Here is a 27,655-nt window from a genome sequence, read left to right on the forward strand (position 1 = left end):
GTCTCATCACGTATGAAGCCCCAGTAAAGTTATACTGTTTACTTTTCAACTTGTGTCATAAATGCGTTTTATTAATTGTTAATTTACTGTGTATGTGAGTTATATGTACTGTGTTATGCACCTTGGTCCTGAAAACTGTTGTTTCATTTGGCAGTATACATACGTACAGTTTGAATGACAATAAACTGAACTTGAACTGATTTTATATATTGAATGTGGGTTTCATATATTCTGTTTGAAATCAAAATTCTCCAATAAAACCAAGGAAGCCTGGAATGTAAGTGCCTTGCAGCTATAGACACAGAATACCCTGCCTCAGTCATACAGAACTCGTTTATTCAGAATTGAGTGATTTCTGCACACTTTGTGACTTTAGATAACAAGTCACAGTTGACTGGCCCAGGTAATGTTCCCTGGAATGTCACAGTTCATTATTCGACATGTTTGATGGGTCTTGGTGTCATGTTCATCTCGGGTATCAGTCTGTGTGTAGTGTTTCATGTTAACCCCCAACACCATTAGCTGCCCTGACTGTTTAAGCTTCCAGCAGAGATATTCTTCGGTACGTTTATACATCAGTGTGGGATCCGGCAACTGGCTGCCCTCAGTCCGCACTCTATCCGAAACTCCTGAGAGATGCACAGCGCACCAGCCAAAAGGCGGGACCCGCCATCTCCAGGGCCTGTGGTGAAGAGAGCTGCCTGCCATCGCCCCTCCTCTATGCTGCATCACAGGAGCTGCGCCCAGTCCTGTTCGTCACCGGCTGGGCCGGGACCTGGCTGCCTCGCTCTTCCACTTTGTCCTGCAGTCTGGATCAAGCAAGGGAAGGCTGCTTTTCTTCAGGGTGGCACCTCACCCTCCGTCGTCAGCTAATACTGGATTCGGCGAATCCCTTGGCAAACCAACAGTGAAGCATCTGAACAAGAGAGAAACAAGGGTTAGCTACCAGTAGACTGAGATGGGGCAGCAGTTAGGCACAGCTGGACAACAGACCCTGAGAGGGAGGGGCAAACAGGCATGTCTAACCAATCTTATAGAGGTTTTCAAGGAGGTTATCAGGAAAGGTAGCAGTCGTTGTCTACATGGGAGGCTGGTTCAGAAGGTTCAGTTGCTTGGCACTCAAGATGAGGTAGTCAATTAGATCAGACATTGGCTTTGCGGGAGATGTCAGAGAGTGGTAGTAGAGGGTTACCTCTCTGATTGGATGCCTGTGACTAGTGGAGTGCCACAGGGATCGGTGTTGGGTCTGTCATTGTTTGTCATCTGTATCAGTGATCTGTATGGCAATGTTGTAAATTGGATCGGCAAATTTACAGATGACACCAAGACTGAGGGTGTAGTGGACAGCGAGGAAAACTATCAAAGCTTGGACCAGCTAGTGAAATGGGCTGAAAAATGGCAAATGGAATTTAATGCAGACAATTGTTGCACTTTGAAAACACAAAGCAGGGTAGGATGTAGAGGAGTGTGGTAGAACAGAGTGATCTGGGAATATAGATCCCCAAGTCCTTGAAAATGACATTACAGGTCGAGGAACATTTAAGAGAAGTTTGGGTAAGTACATGGATGGGGAGGGGGTGGGTACGAACAGCTCTGATCCAGGTGTAGGACAATGGGACTAGGGGACAGAATATGTTTGGCATGGACTAAGGCCTGTTTTGTGCTGTAGTGCTCTATGACACCATGACCCACCTGTCAGAGATCGGCATTCTGAGCCCACACCATCCTCTTCTTGTCTGACTTCAGCAGATTTTCTAGATTCCGTTCAACTCTTCGTACCACTTTCCCTGGAACCACAGACAGAGTCAGGCTCTACTCTTATCACAGGACCATCTGTGGCACAGAGGAAGCCCTGGAAATTCCTGCTGTTCCAGAAACTATGACCAAGACTAGGAGAGCTTCCTACCCTCAGTTCATGGTCCCACAGATCCAATCAACTACTTGTCCAAGCATCTCTCACCCTGAACGTGGGGTCACCCCATCTTTACCCCTCTGGGTATGGTCTGCAAAGCCAGTAAAGTGCAATTGGTTTATTACTGTCACGTATACCGATGTACAGTAAAAAACCTGCCTTGCATACTGCTCATACAGATCTTAGAATCTAGAAGAATGCAGATCAGTGCATTGCGGTTCACCAGGAAGAGAACAGAATAAAGTGTCTCAGCTACAGATGGTCTGGAGTTTGAGAATCTGGAAAGGTGGAGGAATTGGGGATGAGCTAAAACACATTCCATCCATGGACACACTCCCAGAGCACTGTCCTCACGATGGCCCCAACACACGAGATTGCTGTACCCTGATAGCAAGCAACTCACACAGACCGTCTCCCCAAGCTTGCTGCTCACCCATTTCCAGTGTGTGTTTCTCCAGGGTTGTGCTGAGCTCCTGTATGCTCAGGGATCCCAGAACAGATTTCCAATCAGCCAGGCCTTCTGGACAGAGAACAAACAAAGCTTGTTAATAGCACTCTGGTCATATAAACCTCCAAAATCAAACAATGTTCATTGTCCCAAGGCAGCCGGCAAACCCAACCCTTTGCATCAGAGGAGAAAAGCATTAATATAGCACTGACCATCTACCAGTGCTTTACTCAGACCCCCTTCCCTCTCCCAGATAGTGTTTCACTCACCCCTTCTACCCAGTGATGTCTTGCCTGCCCCATTCCCAATGACGGCTCAGTTGTACCTCACCCCTCCACTCCTGATTCAGGGTGAGATTTACCAACTGAATCTCACTCCTGTATTTCATGATTGAGGATGACGTTTACCAAAAGAATGCCTCATTTCTGGTCTTCCTCAGGCCCACACTTGAAAACAGAATATTGGGAGCATAAAGGACCTGTGATCAAGGCATTTCCTGAACACTGCCATCTCTCACCCCTCACTGTGTGGTGCTCGGTGTGGGAAAAGCTGCAGCAAGTTGTAAACTCAGCCAGTTCCATCGTGGGCACTCGCCTCCCCAGGATTGAGAACACTTTCAAAGGGTGATTCCTCAAAAATGCGACTTCCATCATTATGAACCCCATGCTCTCTTTTCACTGCCACCACCAGGGAGAAGGTAAAGGAGCCCAAAGACACATACTCAATATTTCAGGAACAGCTTCTTCCCCTCCGCCATCAGATTTCTGAATGGACACTGAATCCAAGTACACTACCTCAATATTTTTAAACTTTTTTTTCGCTCTCTTTTTGCACTACTTATTTAATTTTTAAAAATATATATTTTTAACGTAATTTATAGTTTAGTAATGTCGATGGGAGTTGGCAGTTTCAACGGTTTTGGCATGGACCAGATGAGCCAAGGGGCCTGTACCATGTATTACCGTGCACTGCTGGCACTAACCAACAAATTTCACAGCACATGCCAGTGAGATTAAACCTGATCCTCTCAGCATTTACACACAGAATGGTCGGGGCTCCTGGATAGTCAGCCGTGCAGTTAGCTGTAGTGATATGATGTGAGTGAGCAACATCACATCACAGTGGGACCTCACCTTCCTCTGTGCTTTGTATCACCTTCTGAACTTCTTCCTTTTCCCACAGTCCACTCCCCTCTGTGAATCTGCTCAGTAGTTCAGACTGGTAGGCTCTAGAAGGAGAGGTTAAAGGTTAACGTATCTTCAAAAGGCCATGCTTCATAAAAGGAGGTATCCATCATTATGCACCCTCTTCTCACTGTTACCATCAGGGAGGAGGTCCAGGAGCCTAAAATCACACACTTAATGTTTCAGCAACAGCTATTCAATTTCTGAATGGACAAAGAACTCATGTTCATTACCTCACTGTTTTTTTCTGTTCTTTTGCTCTCTTCTTGCACTAATTTAACTTATTTTTTATAGATGTTTAATGTAATTTATAGATTTTTAAATAAATTATGCATTGCCAAGTATGCCACCACAAAACAGTATATTTCACAACATATGCCAATTATATTAAAACTGATGTGAAGCCATTATCTAAAGATTAAAGATTAGCTTTATTTGTCACATGTACATCGAGACATACAGTGAAATGTTTCAATAACCAACACAGTCCGAGGATGTGCGAGGGCAGCCCGCAAGTGTCACACTGTTGGCACCAACATAGCGTGCCCACAACTTACTAACCCTAACCCATATGTCTTTGGACTATGGGAGGAAACCTATGTAGTCATGGGGAGAACGGACAAACTTCTTATAGACAGCAGCAAGAATTGAACCCCAATCTCATAATCACTGGCACCATAAAGCATTACACTAATTGTGCTGCTAGAGAATGTGTCCGTCATGATCAAAACATATAGCAGACTCAATGGGCCAAATGCTCTAATTCTGCTCTGTGTCTTATGGTCTAGTATTGTGTGAGAACCAGTGATACAGCAGTAGGAATCCTGTGCTTAGATCCGCAATATTGGTCTCAGCACATCATTATACAGAGATGCCTGGCAAAGCTGCCGAGTGGTCCTCACAGCCAAATTCTCACTCCTCTCAAAATCAAGCTATACAAAATTAAGCAGAGTATTGATAGGGTTAATGCAAGCAGGCTTTGTCCATTGAAGTTGAGACTAGAACTAAAGGTCATAGGTTAAGGCTGAAAGTGAAATACTTAAGGGGAACTTCACTCAGAAGGTTGTGTGGGTGTGAAACGAGCTGTCGGCGGAAATGGTGGATTCGGGTTTGATTGCATCACTTAAGAAAAGTTTGGATAAATACATGGATGGGAGGGGTATGGAGGACTATGCTCTGGGGGTCTAGGCAGAATAAAGTTTAGCAAGGACTAGGTGGCTGAAGTTTCTATACTGTAGTGTTCTAAGACTTTAACACTGTTTAACGTTATTAAGGACAATAAAATGTCTAACTTCCAGAGTATTAGAGAAACAGGATCTTCAGCCAAAAACAAATGTGCCAACCATTTTGTTCATAAGACCGTAAGACACAGGAGCAGAATTAGCCATTCAGCCCGTCGAGTCAGTTCCACCATTCTATCATAGCTGATCCTGAATCCCACTCAACCCCATACACCTGTCTTCTCACCATATGCTTTGATACCCTGACTGATCAGGAAACTATCAGCTTCCACCTTACCTATACCCACAGACTTGGCCTTCACCGCAATCTGTGGCAGACCGTTCCACAGATTTACTACTCTCAGGCTAGAAAAATTCCTCCTTCCTCCTGTTCTAAAAGGTCACCCCTCAGTTTTGAATCTGTGCCATCTAGTTCTGGATACCCCCACCATAAGAAACATCCTCTCCACATCCACCCTATCTGATCATTTCAACATTTGGTAGGTTTCAATGAGATTCCTCTAAATTCCAGTGAGTACAGCCCAAAGCTGCTAAACACTCCTCATATGTTAACCAGGAATCATCCTCATGAACCTCCTCTGGCTGTCTCCAATAATAATATATCCTTTCTTAGATATGTCTTATAAAGCCTCAGCATTATCTCCTTGTTTTTATATTCTACTCCCCTTGAAATAAATGCCACATTGCATTTGCCTTCTTTACCAAGATCTCAACCTGTAAATTAACCTTCTGGGTATCTTGCACAAGGACTTCTAAATTCCTCTGCATCTCTGATGTTTCAACCTTCTCCCCATTTAGATAATATTCTGCACTAATGTTCCTTTTACCAAAATGCATCATCATACATTCCCAACACTCTATTCCATCCGTCATTTTGCCCATTCTTCCAATTTGTCTAAGTCCTGCTGAAATTGCATTGCTTCCTCAGCACTACGTACCCAACTACCTATTTTCATATCATCGACAAACTTTGACACAAAGCCATCAATTCCATTATCCAAATCATTGATAAACAATGTGAAAAGTACTCCCAATACCTACCCCTGAGGAACACCACTAGTCACTGGCTGCCAACCAGAAAAGGCCCCTTTTATTCCCACTTGCTGCCTTCTGCCTGTCAGCCATTCCACTATCCATGCCAGTATATTTCCTGTAACTTGATAGGATTTTATCTTGTTAAGCAGGCTCATGTGTGGCACCTTATCAAATGCCTTCTGGAAATCCCAGTAAATAACATCCACTACCTCTCCTTTGTTCACCCTGCTTGTTACTTCCTCGAAGAACTCTTAACAGATTAGTCAGTCAAGATTTCCCTTTACAGAAACCATGCTGACTTTGATTTATTTTAGTCTCCAAGTACCCCAGAACCTCATCCTTAATAATGGACTCCAACACTTTCCCAACCACTGAGGCATGGCTAACTGGCCTATAATTTCCTTTCTTTTGCCTTCCTCCCTTCTTAAAGAGTGGAGTGACATTTGCAATCTTCCTGTCCTCTGGGACCATGCCAGAATCAAGTGATTTTTGAAAGATCATGACCAATGCATCCGTTATCTCTTCAGCAATCTTTCTCAGAACTCTGGGATGTAGTCCATCTGTTCCAGGTGACTTATCCACCTTAAAACCTTTGAGTTTGCCCAGCACTTTTTCTTTTGTAATAGCAATGGCTTTCACTCCTGCTCCCTGACACTCACGGACCTCTGGCACACTGCTAGTGTCTTCCACAGTGAAGACTGATGCAAAGTACCCATTAGGTTCATCTGCCATTTCTTTGTGCCCCATTAGTACCTCAACAGTATCATTTTCCAGTGGTCCAACATCAATTCTCACCTCCCTTTTATTCTTTGCATAACTGAAAAAAACTTTTAGCATCCTGCGTTATATTATTGGCTAATTTGCCCTCGTATTTCATCTTTTCACTTCTTATAGCTTTTTTAAATTGCCTTTTGTTGGATTTTAAAAGCTTCCCAATCATCCAACTTCTCACTCACTTCTTCTACTTTATATGCTCTTTCCTTGGCTTTTATGCTGCCCTGAACTTCCCTTGTCACCTTTGGTTGCCTACCCCTGCCATTTGAGAACTTCTCCTCTGTGAGACATGTCTATCCTATGCCTTGTGAATGATTCCCCGAAGCATCAGGCACCTCTGCTCTGCCGTCATCCCCACCAGTATCCTCCTCCAATCCACCTGGGCAAGCTCCTCTCTCATGCCTCTGTAATTCCCATTATTCCATTGCGATACTGATACATGTGAATTACACTTCTCCATCTCAAATTGCAGTATGAATTTAATCATATTATGACCATTGCCTCCTAAGGGTTACAGAAGAACATAAGAAATGGGAGCAGGACTAGCCCATCTGGCCGTCGAGCCTGCTCCACCATTCAATAAGATCATAGCTGATCTGGCCATGGACTCATCTCCATCTACCTGCCTTTTCCCCATAACCCTTATTTCCCCTACTATGCAAAAATCTATCCAATCTTGTCTTAAATGTAGCCTCTGATGTAGCCTCTAATGCTTCATTAGGCAGAGAATTCCACAGATTCACCACTCTCTGGGTAAAGCAATTCCTACATCCTAAATCTACTCCCCTGAATCTTGAGGCTATGTCTCCTAATTCTAGTCTCACCTACCAGTGGAAACAACTTTCCTGCCTCTATCTTATCTATCCTTATCATAATTTTATATGTTTCTATAAGATCTTCTCTCATTCTTCTGAATTCCAGTGAGTACAGTCCCAGGCAACTCAATCTCTCCTTATAGTCTAACTCCCTCATCTCTGGAATCAACCTGGTGAAACTCCTCTGCACCACCTTCAAAACCAGTATATCCTTCCTCAAGTAAGGAGAGCAGAACTGCACACAGTACTCCAGATGTGGCCTCACCAGTACCCTGTACAGTTGCAGCATAACCTTCCTGCTCTTAAATTCAATCCCTCTGGTAATGAAGGCCAACGTTCCATTTGCCTTCTTGACAGCCTGCTGCACCTGCAAACCAATCTTTTGTGATTCATGCACAAGCACTCCTAAGTCCATCTGCACAGCAGAATGCTGTAATTTTTTTACCATTTAAATAATAATCTGCTCTTCCATTTTTCCTTCTGAAGTGGATGACCTTACATTTACTAACATTGTACTCCATCTGCCAGACCCTTGCCCACTCATCTCTCTGCAGACTCTGTATCTTCTGCACAAATTGCTATTCAATAGACAATAGACAGTAGGTGCAGGAGTAGGCCATTCGGCCCTTCTAGCCAGCACCGCCATTCACTGTGATCATGGCTGATCATACACAATCAGTACCCCATTTCTGCCCTCTCCCTATATCCCTTGACCCCGCTATCTATAAGAGCTCTATCTAACTCTCTCTTGAATGCATCCAGAGACTTGGCCTCCACTGCCTTCTGGGGCAGAGCATTCCACATATCCACCACTCTCTGGGTGAAAAAGTTTTTCCGCATCTCTGTTCTAAATGGCCTACCCCTTATTCTTAAACTGTGGCCTCTAGTTCTGGACTCACCCATCAGCGGGAACATGCTTCCTGCCTCCAGCGTGTCCAATCCCTTAATAATCTTATATGTTTCAATCAGATCCCCTCTCATCCTTCTAAATTCCAGTGTATACAAGCCCAGTCGCTCCAATCTTTCAACATATGACAGTCACGCCATTCCGGGAATTAACCTTGTGAACCTATGCTGCACTCCTTCAATAGCAAGAATGTCCTTCCTCAAATTTGGAGACCAAAACTGCACACAATACTCCAGGTGGGGTCTCACCAGGGCCCTGTACAGCTGCAGAAGGACCTCTTTACTCCTATACTCAATTCCTCTTGTTATAAAGGCCAGCATGCCATTAGCTTTCTTCACTGCCTGCTGTACCTGCATGCTTGCTTTCATTGACTGATGTACAAGAACACCTAGATCTCGTTGTATTCCACTCATTCCTTTACATTAAGCTCCCTGATAAGATCTGGGTGATTACACAACACCCAATCTAAGATGGCCTTTCCCCTAGTAGGCTCAACCACAAACTACTCTAAAAAGCCATCTCATAAGCGTTCAATAAATTCCCTCTCTTGTGATCTGACACCAACCTGGTTTTCCAAATCCCCTTGTATATTGAAGTCCCCATTACAATTGTGTCATTACCCTTACTACATGCCCTTTCCAGCTCCCTTTGCAATCTCAACCCCACATCCTGGCTACTATTTAGAGGCCAATATATGATTCCCATAATGGTTTTCATGTCCATTAATCCCACATTAGGTCCATATCCTGCTATACATCACCTATACAAGTGCCTGTCTAAATGTCCTTTAAACGTACTGATTATATTTAACTCCACCACTGCCTATGGCTGCAAACTCCTCATATGCAACATTGTATGTCAGTGGGAGGCTGTCATTGGGTATATTTAAAATGGAGATTGATAGGTTCTTGATTAGTTGGGGCATCAAAAATTATGGAGAATAGATTTGAGAAGGATAATAAATCAGCCATGATGGAATGGCAGACCACTCAATGGGCCGAATAGTTTAACATTGCTGCTATGTTTTATGGCCTTTTTAAAAACTTTTCCCTCAGATCTCCTTTAAAACTTCTTCCTCTCACGTTAAACCTGTGCCCTCTTGTTTTAGATGCCCCCTCCGATGGGAAGAGCCTTCTCCCCGTTCCCTCCCCCACTGTTGTCCATCAGGAATTCTGTAGTTTGAGTTCTTCTCACCTGAGTTGCTCAAGGATGATTGCTGTCTCATGACAAACTCCTTGTGTCTCCTCGATCTGTTTCTGCTGTTGTTTCCAAGCCATCTTATCTTCCATCAAAACCCCTTCCACCACAGCCCGCAGCTCCTGTTCCTGGGATACTCGGCCGGTAAGCAACTCTGCCTCTTCACATTTCTGTCAGAGAAACCACAAAACATCAGTGGGCTAAAATACGTTCCATCAATGGCTGCTCAATGGGATGCCTCTTTATTCCCCTTCACGTTGGGGAGCTGGGGTGGACAGTGTTGCCCAGAGCAGCACCTTGGAACTGTTTCTTCAGTCAGTTTACGGACTACCCGGCTGTCGGCCATGAGGAGTTAGTGTACAATGTGTACACCAAGGGTGCGAGGTTGCCGCCTCTACTTGAGTATCGTAAGGAACTTCTCCACAAGTTCAGGCCCATACTCCTGACCTTTGGTCAGCTGGTACAAATGGGGGGTGGGGGGGGTAATCACCTAGTCAGTTTGCTCCTGGGCCTGGCCAAGATGATCATTCGTGGGTCCAGAAGGCGAGCAGTCGAAGGTTCTGACCGAGCCGAGCCACCTCTTCTGGGGTTAGATCCGTGCCAGATATCCATGGAGAAGGAGCATGTGTTATCCATGGCTACAAGGGGACATTATAATCTCACGGGTATCAGAGAGGCTCGAGTGTGTTTTTGCATATCAGTGACTGCATTATAATTTGAAACTGTAAATATCATGAAATGTGGAATACTGTAATATTGTGAGGTTGGAATCACTTTAAAAAGCTCCTTTGAAAAAGGAAAAATATGTTCTAAGGGATGGTGAGGGAGCTGAGAGTGAATCTATTTCGTAGTGTCCGAGCCACTATAACCCTGGTCAATCCGTGTAGTCCTTGAATACTGCAACTATGTAAATGGAGCTTTATCTATCCCAATTCTGGGAGTGTGTGACAGGACTGCACAGAGGGAACTTCTCTCTGTGTCTCACTCCAGGAATGTGTGACGGGACAGCGCGGAGGGTGTTTCACTCTGTGTCGAAGGTACTTTATCTATTTAGGTAACTGAAAGACGAAATAGAGACAGATCAATGCTTTAAGGCATACAACATAACTGCACCTTATGAAGCTGGATGGCCATTTCCTGCATTTCTGTTTCCAGTCGGTCTGCATAGACCTGCTCCAGACTGTTACTGAGGGGGGGAGCATTGCTGTGCCAGCGGGCGATCGCTGCTGTCATCTTCCTCTTGGGTCCAAATAACCTGCAGAGACACCTATAGTGTTCACACCAGCCACGGCTTCATCACTATCCCCTTTGGATCCCAGCCAGCCACCCCCAACCTCTTTTGCACTAGATCAAACATCAAAGTATATCTATGTTACCAAATACTGTACTACCCTGAGATTCATTTTCTTTCATGCATTCCAGGAAAATAAAAAAATAAAATTTATGAAAAACTATAAAGACTGATAACCAATGTGTAAAGGACGACAAATAGGGCAAATAAAAATTAAATAATGCTGAGAACATGAGTTGTAGAGTCCTTGAAAATGAGCCTACAGGTTGTGGAATCAGTTCAGTGTTGGGGTAAGTGAAGTTATCCACGTTGGTTCAGGAGCCTGATGGTTGTAGGGAAACAACTAATACTGAACCTGGTGTTATGGGACCTGAGGTTTCTATAATTCCTGCCTGATGAATAAAGACAGCATGCCCTGGATGGTGGAGGTTTTTGATGATCAATGCTGCTTGCAGATGTACTCACAGGTGGGAAGGTCTTTGCTTGTGATTGACAGGGCTGTATCCACCATCTTCTGTAAAATTTTCCATTCTTAGGTATTGGTGTTTCCATTCCAAGCTGTGATGCATCTAGTTAGGATATACTCCACTGTGCATCTATAGAAGTTCGTCAAAATTTTTGGTGGCATGCTGAATCTATGCAAACTTCTACCTTGTAATACCTGTCGAATGGTGAAAGATCTTGATAGAGTGGATATGGAGAGGATGCTTTCTATGGTAGGAGAGTCTAGGACCAAAGGATACAAGCTCAGATAGAGGGGTGTCCTTATAGAACGGCGATGAGGAGGATTTTCTATAGCCAGAGAGTGGTGAATCTGTGGAATTCATTGCCACAGGCAGCTGTGGAGGCCAAGTCTTTACAAAGATTGATAGATTATTGATTGGTCAGGGGTAAATGGATACGGGCAGACAGCAGGAGATTGGGGCTGAGAGGGGAAAAGATCAGCCATGTTGGAATGGTGGAGCAGACTCAATGTGCCAAATGGCCTAATTCTGCTCCTATATCTCAAGGTCTCATGATCGTGTTTTAGCTCGATGCACTGTATAATGATCCGATCTGTATGAACAGTATGCAGAAGAAGCTTCTCACTGTATCTTGGTACATGTGACAATAATAAACCAATTCCAATACCAGTTCCATGTTCGCTGGCCCAGTCCTATTCATACGAATTAACCCCACCTCCCCTGACACACAGTTCCTCAAAAACCCTTAAAAACCTTTACTGTGCCACCTCTGGTCACCCTGGAATTCACCCTCGCCGTTCACCTACTCACGTGATTCCCACTTCCTTCAGGTCACTCTCGGTCAGGGTGAGGAATATCCGCAGATCCACATCCTGCTCCTCCAGGATGTGAAGATATTTGAGACAACCGATCTGCTCCAGAAACTCCGGCAAATCCTGTGCATCCAGGAAATGACCAATGTGAGAGGAGCAGGCCACTCAGCCCATCAAACCTGCTGCACCAACAGGGACAGGAAGGCTGTGTGTTCTGATGTGAAGTGGAGCTGGGCAGTGGGTGTCCTTATATTTCCCGAAACAGGAGCATGTTTGACGTCCTTGAACTCAGGGCTGTGACTGACTGAGCCAGGGTCTCCAACCTGAAACGTTAGTGTTTTTCTCTGCACAGATGCTGCATGACCTTCTGAGTGTCCACAGCAATTTCTGTTTCGGTGTAGGACGTGGCAGGTCGCAGCCTCGAATCTCCCTCAGTTTGTAAAAGGAGCTGTGTCTGTGGAACTGAATCATTGCTGTGAAGAACATGTGAGAGTGATGGGGCACAAAGTGTGCATATGGGCGATGGGACAAGAGCGGCGTGAGGATAGCGGAGCCACGAGAGTACAAAGACGTTGCCGTGTTGATGTATTTCATGCTGAAGTATAACCTAGCTCCCTCCCTCTCATTGGTGCTGATAACCCCTCTATGGATTAATGCCATTTATCATCAGGGAACAGGTGTGTGGTGGGACGGGGTTACGCAAAGCACCTCCCTTTGTTGGACAAATACCAAGCCGCCCACTCCCTTCCCTCAGCACCAGGCCATACCTTGGGTCCGTGGTACTTCTCCCCATCCTCCTGTGGGATCAGTGTCCGTGAGCTGGCAGTGGTGGGAATGTCACTATCCCGGAACAGGGAGCTCTCACTGCTTCTCCCCTGGCCTCTGCGACGACTTGGCTGCCTTCTGTTACAGTTTTTATTGGAATGATCGGAATCCTTCAGCAAACACAGGGAACATAGCCAGTGTTGCCACTACACAAGGTCAGAAAGCAAACCCCACTGGCCTTCAAAGAGACCAACAGCAGCAGGAAACCAGGCTATTCTGCACCCATCCACACCAGTTCTATCTCCCAGCATCTGATCTTTTTTCTCTGAGTTCGTGGGTACCACAGTAGCGTAGCAGTTAGCACAACACTATTACAACTTAGGGCATTGGAATTCAGAACTCAATCCCAGTGTCCTTCGCAAGAAAGTTTGTACATCCTCCCCATGAAATGTGTAAGTTTCCTCCAGGTGCTCTGGTTTCCTCCCCCAGTCCAAAGACATACAGGTTAATAGGGTAATTGGTCATTGTTAATTGTCCCATGATAGGTTAGGGCACATCTCACTGGGCTCGAAGGACCGATTCCATGCTGTATCTCTGAACAAATAAACAAGCAAATCAATAAACACAATGACTCAATTATTCATCCAGATACTTCTGGCTTCTGCCACCTTCCTTTCCGGTCCTGATAAAGGGTCTTGGCCTGAAACATCAACTGTTTATTCCTCTTTATTTATATTTATTTAGAGATGGCCTTTCAGCCCATTGAGCTGCACCATCTAACATCCCACCAATTTAACCCTAGTCTAATCACAGAACGATTTACCAATGACCGATTAACCTACCACTTTGGACTGCGGGAGGAAACTGGAGCACCCAGAGGAAACAATACCATCATGGAGAGGACATACAAACTCTTACAGAGGACACTGGAATTGAACTTCGAACTTTGATGCCCTAAGCTGCAATAGTGTTGTGCTGACCACTATACAACTGTGACCCAGCTCTTCATAGATGCTGCCTGATCTACTCTGTCCTGTTCTACTTGTGTCTGTTGCTCTGGATTTCCAGCATTTGCAAAAACTCTTATGTCTAGATGCTTCATAACTACTGTCAGTGATCCAGTGTCAACCCTCTCCAGCAGTGCATTCCACACACTCATCACTCTCTCCTCTTCAAATCTCTTCCAGTTTATCTGAAATCTGTGTTCTCTGATTTTCTCTACCACTGATAAGATGAAGGGTTTTCTACAGTTAACTTTGCCTCTCATAATTTTATACACCTCAGTCATGTCCCTTCGTAACCTCCAATGCTCTTGGGAGAACAGACCAACCCTCTCTGCAAAACAAACTGCTCTGTGCCAGTGAAATCCTGGTGGAACTCTTCTGCACCCTCTCCATTGCTATCAAAGACTAAAGATTAGCTTTATTTCTAGAAATTAGTGCAATCCTGGCTCTTAAGGTTATCATAGCTGTGGGTGTGGAGGAATAGTAGGGACAAACTCCCAATACCTATTAAATGCTCCCAAAGGTATACATCTCAAAAAGGCTCTGACAACCAAGTTCAGCTCCTGGCCTTCACATGTGGCTTAGCTACCAAGCCCAGCGGAACTGTTTCTACTGAAAGGGGTGTCTGACACCTTAAACTCAGTTGCTTCAGGCAGATGGGGCTTGTCAGCCATGGTTGGCAGCTCATCTAGCAGAAGGAAAACTCTGATCTCAAACCTCCGCCGCCTTGCAGCCAAACCCACTCATGGGGAAGGCTTTGGAAGTAAACAAAGGAAAAATCTGGAGCTGCAGTCCCTAGGGTAGTTCTACGATGAGTTCAACACCGAATGGCAACTCCTGTGATGCTGCTGGATCTCCGCTGTTTCTTTGGAATCATCAGGTGCATGGGCAACAGCTTGCTCTCCATATCGTACTGCTCTATCTCGTGTATTGACTTCAATGCCTACAGCTCGGATGCACATCCACAGTCAACCCCGACCAACAGAGAACTTACAAGTGTAACGCTATTACAGTGACAGCAACCTAGGTTCAATTCCCCGTGACCATTTGGGTTCCTCTGGGTGCTCTAGTTCCCACCCACATTCCAAAGATGTTCAAGTTAGAGGTTAATTGGTCACATGGCTGTAACTGGGTGGCATGGACTCATTGGGCTGAAAGGGACTGCTACCGTGGTTAATCTCTAAATAAAAATAAACACATTGAAACATACAGTGAAATGCCTCATACGTGTCAACAACCTTCATGGTCCTAAGTTTGTGCTGGGCAACCCACAAGTGTCACCACTCTTCCAGCAGCGACATAGCATGCCCACAACATACTAACCCTAACTTGTATATCTTCAGAAAGTGGGAGGAAATCAGCCAAGGAAAGGGAATATAAGGAACACACGCACAATGCTGGAGGAACTCTGTAGGTCAGGCAGCATCTATGGAAAAAGGTACAGTCAATGTTTCAGGCCAAGACCCATCGGCAGGACATATGAGTTAACAAAAGTGAGTGGAAAGTTATATGATTAGGAAACTTAAATCCAACAAAAGGCAATTAAAAAAGCTGTAAGAAAAGATGGAATATGAGGGCAGACTAGCCAATAATATAAAGCAGGATACCAAAAGTTTTTTTCAGTTATATAAAAGAGTAAAAGGGAGGTGAAAGTTGATATTGGACCACTGGAAAATGATGCTGGTGAGGTAGTAATGGGGCACAAAGAAATGGCAGATGAACTTATTGAGTACTTTGCATCAGTCTTCACTGTGGAAGACACTAGCAGTGTGCCAGAGGTCCGTGAGTGTCAGGGAGCAGGAGTGAGTACCATTGTGATTATAAAGGAAAAAGTGCCAGGCAAACTCAAAGGTTTTAAGGTGGATAAGTCACCTGGGACAGATGGACTACATCCCAGAGTCCTCAGAAAGATTGCTGAAGAGATAATGGATACATTGCTCATGATCTTTCAAAAATCACTTGATTCTGCCATAGTCCCAGAGGACTGGAAGATTGCAAATGTCACTCCACTCTTTAAGAAAGGAGGAAGGCAAAAGAAAGGAAATAATAGGCCAGTTAGCCATGCCTCAGTGGTTGGGTAAATGTTGGACTCTATTATTGTAAAGGATGAGGTTTCAGGGTACTTGGAGTCTAATGATAAGTCAAAGTCAGCATGGTTTCTGTTAAGGAAAATCTTGACTGACAAATCTGTTAGAGTTCGAGGAAGTAACAAGCACGGTGGACAAAAGAGAGGCAATGGAAGTCATTTACTGGGATTTTCAGAAGACATTTGATAAGATGCCACACATGAGCCTACTTAACAAGATAAAATTCTATAGCATTACAGGAAAGATACCGACATGGATAGAAGAATGGTTGACAGACAGGAGGCAGTGAGTGGGAATAAAAGGGGCCTTTTCTGGTTGGCTGCCAGTGACTAGTGGTGTTCCTCAGGGATCAGTATTGGGACCATTACTTTTCACATTGTGTGTCAATGATTTAGACAATGGAATTGATGGCTTTGTGGCAAAGTTTGTGGATGATACAAAGATAGGTGGAGGGGTAGGTAGTGTTGAGGAAACAATGCAATTTCAGCAGGAAAATGGAGCACCCAGGGGAAACCCAACTGGTTACAGGGAGAAAGTACAAACTCCTTACAGACATCGGCAGGAATTGAACCCCAGTCGCTGGCGCTATACAGTGTTATGCTACGTGCTAAACTACCGTGTCTCACAACTGCATTATCTATTTCCATTGCAAGCTTCAAGGTCGCTCACTATTCCCCAAGGCTCCACAATTCATGGTATATGTCCCAGCCTCCTTAGCACTCCCAAAATGTATCACCGCCCAGTTATTTGGGTTAAACTTCATCTGCCATTTCTCAGCCCACTCCACCACCATATGACAACCACCTTGCAGCCTAAAACTGCACAACACACAATCATCCCAAGATCCGTCACAATAATGACTCCAGAGAACAAAACTGAAAAATCTATCTAATGCTGGCTTCAACCTTGTTACTCTCCATGGATCCCTTGTGACTATCGCTCACTCTCACCTCTTTACTCTCCACGGATCCCCTAGACTATCGCTCACTCTCACCTCGTTACTCTCCACGGATCCCTGTGACTATCGCTCACTCTCACCTTGTTACTCTCCGCGGATCCCCGTGACTATCGCTCACTCTCACCTCGTTACTCTCTGCGGATCCCCGTGACTATCGCTCACTCTCACCTCGTTACTCTCCACGGATCCCCTGTGACTATCGCTCACTCTCACCTCGTTACTCTCCGCGGATCCCCGTGACTATCGCTCACTCTCACCTCGTTACTCTCTGCAGATCCCCGTGACTATCGCTCACTCTCACCTCATTACTCTCCACGGATCCCTCACGACTGATGCCCTGAGCCTTGGTCAGACCCTCACTGCTGCTGCCACTGCTCCTGCGAGTGGTCATCGTGTCGGTGGTGCAGAATGCATTCTCCTCTGCAGCAGAGAGAAACTCCCAGTCAATATTTGCAACCTGGCCACCAGCCTGTAACATTTACTGCCCAGGCACCCAACTACACACACGCTCACCATAGCAAGAGCAGTCATGGATATTTAGCAGACACTTGGCTAGGCAAATGGACGATAGAGAAATGGAAGGGTAGTTCATGGCATAAGACATAAGAGCAGAATCAGGCCATTCAGCCCATCGAGTCTGCTCTAATTCCATCAATGCTGATTTATCCCTCACAACCCCATTCTCCTGCCTCCTCCCCATAACCTTTGACATCCTGACTCATCAAGAACCTAAATACACCCAATGACTTAGCTTCCATAAGTGACCGCGGCAAGAATTCCACAGATGCACAACCGCGTGGCTAAAGCCATTTCTCCTTCTAAACAGACATCCCTCTATCCTGAGGCTGTGAGCTCTGCTCCTAGATTCCCCCATTACAGGAAATATCCTCTGCACATGGGACTCACAGAAACGTTCACCAGCTCAGTGCTGTGATCAGAGTAACTGTTTGCCGAGAAGGGTGCAGACTGTTCTGTGATGTACAGATGTTGTGGGTGGCCGGTTTGGAAACAACAGTCCTGAACACTCAAACCATCAGTTGAGTTTAAATCTGTCCACAACTATTTGAGAATACCACACTGATTTAAAATATATCATTTTGTGATTGTGCACTTTTTAAAGAAACACAAGGGTTAGAGATAAGTTTGCAATCTTTTTCCCAGGGCAGGAGGGTCTAAAATTAGAGGTATGAGGTCATGAAGGGCACAGACAGGGTGAAAACAAAGTCCTGTTGCCAGGGAGGGGATGTAAATATAAGAGGGCAGAGGTGAGAGGTTGAAAAGGGACATGAGGAACAGCTTCTTCACACCAAGGTTGATGTGTATTTGCAATGAGCTGCCAGAGACAGGCACATTACAACGTTTAAAAGCCATCTACATAAGTATAAGGATACGAGAGGTTTAGAGGGCTATGGATCTAAGGCAGGCAGGTGGGACTAGCTCACTGTGCAACAGTCAGCACAGACCAGTTGGGCTGAATGGCCTTTTTCCATCTCTCTGTGACTGGAGGACACAGGTTTAAGGTGAGAGGGGAGAAAGGCAAAGAAGGGCAGGGTTTTCCACATGGGGGTGCTGGGTATATGGAACAAACTGCCAGAGGAAGTGGTAGAGGTGGGTATAATTACAATGTTTAAAAGACATTTGGATAGGTAGGTGGATAGCAAAGGTTTCGAGGGATAGGGGCCAAGTGTAGGCCAATGGGACAAGCCTAGGACGGCACCTTGGTAGGTGTGGATGTTGTTGTTTCAGTGTGATTTGATCCTACAGCTCAATGATTTGCACGTGTGCTCACTCACCCGCTCTCACAAGCACTCAAAATCAGCAACACAGACAGAATGGTTTGTGAATGATCAGAAGCCCCTACCTCTGCTGCTATTGCTCTCAACATCATGCTCGTTAATTGGGGAAGTGACATCACGGTTCCGGATATCCCCTCCATCTTCATCTTTGCTGTTCCTGAACGTGACATAGCCCTGAGGTGGGAGAGACTCTGAAAGCAGGGTGAATACGAGGTGAGGGATGGTGGCAGCAGGAGTTCTGCTAATCAATGCTGAATCCCTAGTAAACTGTAGCCCAGTCCCCCACAGTAGTGAGACAGTGTACATGGGTTCATTGTCCATTCAGAAATCTGATGGCAGAGGGGGAAGAAGCTGTTCCTGAAACATTGTGTGTGTGTGCATTCAGGCTTCCATACCTCCTCCCTGATGGCAGTAATAAGAAAAGGACATATTCTGGATGATGGGGGTCCTTAATGATGTATGCCAGCTTCTTGAAGATTTCCTCAATACTGGGAGGCTAGTAACCATGATGGAGCTGGCTGCGTTTACAACTTACTGCAGCCTTTTCTGATCCTGTGCAGTGGCCCCTTCATACCAGACGGTGATGCAACCAGTTAGAATGCTCTCTACGGTACATGTGTAGAAACTTACTAGTCTTTGGTGACAAACCAAATCTCTTCATACTCCGAATTAAATATAGCCACCGATGTGCCTTCTTTATAATCACATCAATATTCTGGGCCCAGAATAGATCTTCAGAGATGTTGACACCCATGAACTTGAAACTGCTATGGTCATGGCTTCATGCCCTCTCTGAGGTTTCATCGCACAATCCTGGATGACATTCCCAGTCCAGAACTGCAGGAGTGCCACACTGCTACACTGTCAAGGACATCTACAAGAGGCAGTGCTTCAAGAAATCAGCATCCATAATGAAAGACCCTCACCATCTCAGACATGTTCTCTTCTTATTACTACCTGAAGGGAGGAGAGACAGGAACCTACAGACCAACACTCAGCAATTCAGGAACAGCTTCTTCCCCGCTGCTTTCAGGTTTCTCAACGGTCCAGCAACACCACCTCACTATTTGTCTTTTCTGCTATTTATATACCTTTGTAACTTATAATAATTATTTATGTCTTGCACAAGACTAGTGCCACAAATTTCTCAGCATATTTCAGTGAAATTTATTTAATGTCATGAGTCAAAGGAAATTAAATGACCGCATCCACAAGACCATAAGACATGACACACAGGAGCAGAATTAGGCCATTCAGCCCATTAAGTCTGCTCCACCATTTTATCATCTTTTCCTTCTTCCTGACTTTTTTAGTTGCTTTTTGTTGGTTTTTAAAAGCTTCCAAATGCTCTAACTTACCACAAATTTTTGCTCCTTATATGCTCTCTCTTTGGCTTTTATGTATGCTTTGATTTCTCATTAGCCACTGTTGTGTCATCTTGCCTTCAGAATACTTCTTCATCTTTGGGATGTATATATCCTGTGCCTTCCGAATTGCTTCCAGAAATTCTAACCATTGCTGCTCTGCCGTCATCTCTGCCAAACAGCTCCTCTCTCATACCCCTGTATTTCCTTTACTCCACCGTATTACTGATACATCTGTTTTCCTTCTCAAATTTCTGGGTGAATTTGATCAAATTATGATCACTTGCCCCTAAGGATTCTTTTAGCTTATGCTCTCTAATTAATTCTGGTTTATTACACAACACCCAATCCTGAATAGCTGATCCTTTAGTGGGCTCAACCACAAGCTGCACTAAAAAGCCATCTCATAGGCATTCTAGAAATTTCCCCTCTTGGGATCCAGCACAAGTCTGTTTTTCCCAATCTACCTGCATATAGAAACCCCCATGACTATTGTAACATTGCCCTTTTGGCATGCATCTTCTATCTCCTGTTGTAATTTGTAGACCACGTCCTTACTACTGTTTGAGGGTCTGCATATAATTCCCATCAGGGTCTTTTTACCCTTGCAGTTTCTTAGCTGTATCCACAAAGATTCAACATCTTCCTACCTTATGTCACCTCTTTCTAATGATCTGATTTCATTTTGTAGCAACAGAGCCAAGCCACTCCCTCTGCCTTCCTGCCTGTCTTTTCAATACAATGTGTATCCTTGGACTTTAAACTTCCAGCTATAATCTTCTGTCAGCCATTATTCAGTGATACCTACAAAATTATACATACCAATCTTTAACTGTGCTGCAAGTTCATCTACCTTATTCTGTATAGTCCATGTATCCAAAAACAACACCTTCAGTCCTGTGATAACCTGTTTTGATTTTGTCCAGTTTTACACTGCAGCTCATCCTGTTGACTGCAATTCTGCCCCATCTTCAGCCTCTTTTTGCTAGGAGCCTCACTACAGTCTTTTTAAATGACCTGGATGTAGAGGTGGAAGGATGGGTGAGTAAGTTTGCGGATAACACGAAGATTGGAGGAGTTGTGGATGGAGCTGTAGGTTGTCGAAGGTTACAAGAGGATATAGACAGGCTGCAGAGTTGGGCAAAAAAATGGCAAGGATGGATGTGGAAGCTATGGAGAGGGTGCAGAGGAGATTTAACAGGATGTTGCCTGGTTTGGAGAACAAATCATATGAAGCAAGGTTAGCAGAGCTGGGGCTTTTCTCTTTGGAGCATAGAAGAATGAGAGGGGACTTGATTGAGGTCTACAAGATTATGAGAGGCATAGATAGGGTAGATAGTCAGTACCTGTTTCCCAGGGCACCAATAGCAAACACAAGAGGGCATATGTACAAAATTAAGGGAGGGAAGTTTAGGGGAGACATCAGGGGTAAGTTTTTTTACACAAAGAGTTGTGAGTGCCTGGAATGAGTTGCCAGGGATGGTGGTGGAGGCTAAAACATTAGGGGTATTTAAGAGCCTCTTGGACAGGCATGTGGATGAAAGAAAAATGGAGGGTTATGGGGTAGTGTGGGTTTAGTACTTTTTTAAGGATTATATGGGTCGGCACAACATGGAGGGCTGAAGGGCCTGTACTGTACTGTAGTGTTCTATGGTTTTATGGTTTATTCCTTCTACAAAGTGCAGGACCATACACTTCCCTACGCTATATTCCATTTGTCACTTGTTTGTCCATTCTTCTAATCTAAGACCTTCTGCAGACTTCCTGCTTCCTTAAAGCTACCTGCCCCACGAGTTATCTTCATATTATCTGCAAATTTGGCCACAAAGCCATCAATTCCATCATCCAAATCATTGACATAGAATTTGAACACCAGCCACCAGCAGTCAACCAGAAAAGGCTCCCTTTATTCCCCCCTTTGCCCCTTGCAGTCAACTAATTTTTTTATCCATGCAAGCAACTTTCCATGGCTTTTTTCTTGTTAAGCAGCCTCTTGTGTGACCCCCCCCCCTTGTCAGAGGTTTTCTGAAAATCCAACTACATAACATCAAATGATTCTCCTTTGTCCAACTTGCCTGCTATTTCCTCAAAGAATTCCAACTGATTTGTCGGGGGAAATATCTCCTTAAGGAAACCAAGGTGACTTTGTCCTAAATAATAAGCTGACTGTGGTGCTTTCTCTTGAATGGTATGTTAAACCAAGATCCCCTCATTCTCTCCCACCCACTGCTCTCATCAGTTGGCTGCTATTGGTTAATCACTTCACCGTCCCCACCTCCAAAGACAAATCACCAGCTGTATCTCACCGTACTGCCGTGCCCATCGACTGGCTTCAAGGCGTGTGATGTGGGCTAATGCCTGTGGCCCATCATGAATGCTTGGACCTTTGGTTCTCCGAGACTGAGGATGCCGAGCTGACAGTGGACGGAGTTGGAATGGGCAGAACTCATCCGAGGAGCTAAAATCTTCATCTATTCCTGCAAGAGGGATTGAGGCTTCAGACCACCAATTGACAACTGACATGTTGCTCATAAAACATTGCTGACCAGAAGGTGCCCCATAGGCCATCCCAACCCTGGCTCTGGCTCCACCAGTAGGTCTCCTGCAGCCCACCCCCACTCCCAGTCCGAGCCTTTCTACATTCAAGATCCAAGTCTATTTATCAGATGCACAGCGAAACATACAGTGAAATGTGAGGCCCTCTGTTGGTTGGGTTTGACCATGGATATTGTTTGAGATCAGAGCTTGCCCTGTGCTCCATGAGCTGCCAGTCAAGGCTGCGTGAAGCAACTGGTTTTTAAGGCATCAGTAAACTGTCTTCACCCCTTTTCCTGTCAGTAGACACAGTTCTGCCAGGCTTAGTAAAGGCTAAGAACTACAGCTGGTTGTTAAGGGTGTGCTGGGGCAGGTCGCAAGGGTCTCCACACATTCTAGCACCAACAAAACATGCCCATGATGCTCAGCAGAACAATTAACACAATAACAAAACAAGCCCTGTTCTTCCCAGCCACCCTCACACGTAGAGTCCTCAAACCCCAAGACAGGCCGTCTTCAGCCTTCAGCGGACTCAGACTCAGGCTTCCAGTGAGGCAGCCTGTCTGTGAGCAGTTTGGACCTTCTCCCCATCACTGAATGATTTTCCTCCTGGTGCTCCCACATTCCGAAGATGGACAGGTTAGGCTTAGTGAGCTGTGGGCATGCTATGGCAGTACTTGCGGGCTGCCCCCAGTTCATCCTCAGACTGTGTTAATTGTTGACGCAAACAGCACATTTCACATTATGTCTCTATGTACACGTGATAAGTAAAGCTAATATTTACAGAGGGTTATAAAATCACAAGGAGCATTTAATAAATGAACACAGTCCTTTTCTGCAGGGTAGGGGAGTCCAAAGCCAGAGGATATAGGCTTAATGTGGGAGGGGAAAGAATAAAAAGAACCCAAGGGGCAACTTATTGGCATGGAGGGTGTGCGATAGTTTCTGAGGCAGATGCTTAGGAATCACATACAGTCATACAGTAAAACAGGCCCTTCGGCCCAACTGGTCCATTCTGACCAATTCATTTAACTGAACTAGTCCTATTTGCCTGTGTTTACCCCATATTCCTCTGAGCCCTTCCTTCCTATCCATGTACCTTGTCCAAGTGTCTTTTAAATGTTGTAACTATATCATAAGACATAGGAGCAGAATTAGGTCATTTGGCCCATCAAGATGCTCTGCCATTCTATCATGGCTGATTTACTATCCCTTGCAACCCCAGTGGGCTCAACCACGCTGCTCTAAAAAGCCATCTCATAGGCGCTCCACAAATTCCTTCTCTAGTGATCCAACACCAACCAGATTTTCCCATGTGCCTTCATATTTAAATCATCATGACTATCTTTAAGATTGCCCTTTTTTGACATGCAGTTTCTATGTTCCTGCCTCAGTCACTTTGTCTGACAGCTCATTCCACAGACACATTGTCCTGGGTGTGAATAAGTTCTTCCGCCTCCTCTTCTCACATTAAACCCGTGTCTTCTGGCTCTGGACTCCTCTACCCTGCAGAAAAGGACCGAGTATGTTCATTTTATCTATGCCCCTCGTGATTGTATAAACCTTTATAAAAATTTGCTTTATTTATCACACGTACATAGAGACCTACAGTGAAATGCATCATTTGTGTCAACAACCAACAAGTCTGAAAATATGGTGGGGGCAGCCTGAAACTGTCACTGTGTTTTCAGCACCAACTCAAAATGCCAACAACTTACTCATCTCAACATATACATATTTGGAATGTGGAAGGAAACTGCATCACCCAAAGGAACCCATGTGGTCACGGGAAGAACATACAATTTCCATACAGACAGCGGTGGGAATTAAACCCTGATTGGTGATCGCTGGCTGGCACTGTAAAGTGATGCACTAACTGCTGCACCACTCTATATTCCCAGCACTGAGCAATCAGCAGTTGTATGTTGCACTCCCTGAAACCAGCTGAAGTGCAACCTACCTGTGTCCCTGCGGACTGACTTCGACACCGGGGCAGTGTGCAGGTCAATGAGACTTGCTATCTTCATGTATCCATACGTCAGAGCCAAGGAGCGGGCAGTGTCTCCATTGTCATCCTTCACATCGACTTGAACATCCTGTGTGGACAATTATCTAGCTTGGACACACACACACTGCAGGCACTATAGGGCTATTAAAACAAAAACTTAATACCACCTTAAAAGTACCTTCCCTCACACAGTTAACCATTCTAGTTATCCTGACCCCCTCCTCTGTCTATTACATCAGTGACTGCACTGTAAGCACTTTAAGCCACTGTTTACATTTAAAATACATGCCAGTATTTATGTATTTATGCACATTTTATTCCATATCCGCACTGTAACTTCTGTTATTTTTTATATAATTCTTTATATTTGTTAAATGTTTTTGTTATGCCGTTCCAACACACCACAGCAAATTCCTAATAAATACAAATATTAATAATTTATTTAGAGAGCACTTTTCATACAGATGATGCAGTTCAAAAATTTTTACGATGCACTTATGTGCATATATAAGTGCATATATGAAATTAAATTTAAAAATAAAAATAAAATAAACATGAAAATAAAAGAAAAAATGAAGTTATTTAAAAGTAAGTTTAAATAATTATGTTTTGAGCTGATATTTAAAAATGTAGTTGTTTATTGAATTATAGTTTTAGGTACTCAATTCCATAGTTTGGGAGCATAGTTCAAAAAAGCCAATTCCCTTCTGAAATATATAAATGTATATGGTGAATAAAGTTGATCCTTGATATATGTACATACATGCGCACACACAGAGTCCCAGAACATACACCGCACATACATGTGCACACACAGAGTCCCAGAACATACACCCCGAGCATACAGACTCCATAGGTCCATTTATAGGTTGTAGGAGCACATAGACACTTAAGAGTGTTCTACACAGAACCAGTAACCATGGATGATGGGTGCTACAATTGGACATGGTTATCATGTGTGTCCATTGATCCAACGTGCTGCAGACATTGGCCACTTGAGTGATCACTACCCTGCCTGGCCCCACTCCAACCCATCGGTCAACTGATACAGCACAGGCTGGGACTAACCACAATGGATTCTTCACATGCTGGAAATCCAGAGCAACACACAAACTGCTGGAGGAACTCAGCAGGTCAGGCAGCATCTATGGAAAAGAGTAAACAGTTGACGTTTCAGGCTGAGGCCCTTCATCAGGACTGGACTGATTGTGACGTGATCTATTCCTGATGAAGGATCTCAGCCCAAATCAACTGTTTATTCCTCTCCATAGATGCTTCCTGATTTGCTGAGTTCCTTCAGCATTTTGTGTGTGCTGCTCAGGCTGGGACTGACTGTTGTCTTTCGGGTCTGTTGAGTGAAGCCCATCACACTGGTCAGCTGCACCACGGAGCAGACCATCAGCCCAGGTCCCTGGCAGAAGCAGGCTGACATAGCTCACATTTCACATCTCCAACGCGGCGCACCCAGAGCCGTTACCATGACACAGGATGGTGGAGGTGAGACACACGTACATGGTTCAGTAGGTACTGGACAATGATCTCATGACCTGAAGCAGCAGCTTCCATCAGGGGGGTGAATCCGTATGTGGGCTCTCTGAAATAGAAGATATCAATGTCACTGCAGGGAGGTGGGCAGCAACAGCAACTCCTGAGGGTGCATAAGTGTTGTACAGCACAGAAACAGACCCTCCAGCCCAACTATGTCTATGCCAACTCATTGTTACCAGTCCATTTAAGACTATAAGAAATACAAAATTTGGCCATTCAGCCCATCAAGACTGCTCTGTTATTCCTTCATGGCTGATTTATTTTCCCACTCAACCCCATTCTCCTGCCTTCTTCCCATAATCTTTGATGCCCTCACTAATCAAGAACCTATCAACCTCCATCTTAAATATACCAAATGACTTGGCCTCCACAGCCATTTGTGATAAAGAATTCCACAGATTCACTACCGTGGGCTTGTACACGCTGGAATTAAGGAGATTGAGAGGGGATCTGATTGCAACATATAAGATTATTAAGGGATTGGACAAGATAGAGGCAGGAAATATGTTCCAGATGCTGGGAGAGTCCAGTACCAGAGGGCATGGTTTGAGAATAAGGGGTAGGTCATTTAGGACAGAGTTAAGGAAAAACTTCTTCTCCCAGAGAGTTGTGGGGGTCTGGAATGCACTGCCTCTGAAGGCAGTGGAGGCCAATTCTCTGGATGCTTTCAAGAAGGAGCTAGATAGGTATCTTATGGATAGGGGAATCAAGGGATATGGGGACAAGGCAGGAACCGGGTATTGATAGTAGATGATCAGCCATGATCTCAAAATGGCGGTGCAGGCTCGAAGGGCCGAATGGTCTACTTCTGCACCTATTGTCTATTGTCATCTGGCTTAAGAAATTCCTCCTTATCTCTGTTCTAAAGGGACATCCTTCTAGTCTGAGGCTGTGCCCTCTGGTTCTAGAAAATGTATCTTAGTGTACGGTAACATATATGTATTTTGATAATAAATCTTTAAAATCATTTCATGTGTCCACTCTTACCTGACATTTGCATCTGCCCCGTTGTCCAGAAGGAACTTGACCATCTGTTGGTGCCCGGTGCTGGTACAGTGGAATAGGGCAGTCCAGCCCCTGCTGTCCTTCATCTCCATCTCAGCCCCTTGCTGCATCAACACAACAAAATGCTTCAGCACAAGATTCTGCAGATGCTGGAAATCCAGAGCAACACACACAAATTGCTGGAGGAACTCAGCAGGTCAGACAGCATCCATGGAAATAAACAGTCAACGTTTTGGGTCAAGACCTTAAATATTTCCATAGAATTTGCCTGACTTGATGAGTCCCTCCAGCATTTTGTATTTGTTGACAAGGCAAGGGTTCTGTCCATCAATCTTATCCTTTCAGTGGCAATCCCACTGAGGTCTGGAGTGGGGGTTGGGGGCCACCAAGAGACCCAAGACAACTCTGAAGGAGTAATAAGCTGAGATGGGAGAGACTGTGTATTCAATAACAGTTGCCCAGGAGCTTCATCAGTTGCAATTTTATGGGACAGTGGCAAAGAGAA

General features: G+C 44.7%; 1 protein-coding gene across 7 annotated transcripts in view; it reads right to left on the minus strand.

Moving 5' to 3' along the window:
- Nucleotides 1–314: 314 nt before the first annotated feature.
- anks3 (ankyrin repeat and sterile alpha motif domain containing 3) overlaps nucleotides 315–27,655 on the minus strand; it is a 47,920-nt gene continuing 20,579 nt past the window's right edge. For 6 of the 7 annotated variants that reach the window (XM_073060014.1, XM_073060015.1, XM_073060019.1 and 3 more), the window contains 14 exons: nucleotides 27,133–27,254; nucleotides 26,110–26,191; nucleotides 24,550–24,685; nucleotides 22,361–22,531; nucleotides 18,756–18,881; nucleotides 17,196–17,314; nucleotides 12,848–13,015; nucleotides 12,079–12,203; nucleotides 10,627–10,768; nucleotides 9,511–9,683; nucleotides 3,494–3,588; nucleotides 2,346–2,432; nucleotides 1,693–1,787; nucleotides 315–916 (listed from right to left, as the gene is read on the minus strand). In XM_073060014.1, coding sequence (XP_072916115.1) covers nucleotides 1,696–1,787; nucleotides 2,346–2,432; nucleotides 3,494–3,588; nucleotides 9,511–9,683; nucleotides 10,627–10,768; nucleotides 12,079–12,203; nucleotides 12,848–13,015; nucleotides 17,196–17,314; nucleotides 18,756–18,881; nucleotides 22,361–22,531; nucleotides 24,550–24,685; nucleotides 26,110–26,191; nucleotides 27,133–27,254 — 1,638 coding nt within the window. In that variant the 3' untranslated portion in view covers nucleotides 315–916; nucleotides 1,693–1,695. The remainder of the gene's footprint in view (nucleotides 917–1,692; nucleotides 1,788–2,345; nucleotides 2,433–3,493; nucleotides 3,589–9,510; nucleotides 9,684–10,626; nucleotides 10,769–12,078; nucleotides 12,204–12,847; nucleotides 13,016–17,195; nucleotides 17,315–18,755; nucleotides 18,882–22,360; nucleotides 22,532–24,549; nucleotides 24,686–26,109; nucleotides 26,192–27,132; nucleotides 27,255–27,655) is intronic. The other variant, XM_073060018.1, reaches the window with a different exon arrangement.

Source organism: Hemitrygon akajei, chromosome 11, assembly GCF_048418815.1.
Source record: "Hemitrygon akajei chromosome 11, sHemAka1.3, whole genome shotgun sequence".
Classification (NCBI taxonomy): domain Eukaryota; kingdom Metazoa; phylum Chordata; class Chondrichthyes; order Myliobatiformes; family Dasyatidae; genus Hemitrygon; species Hemitrygon akajei.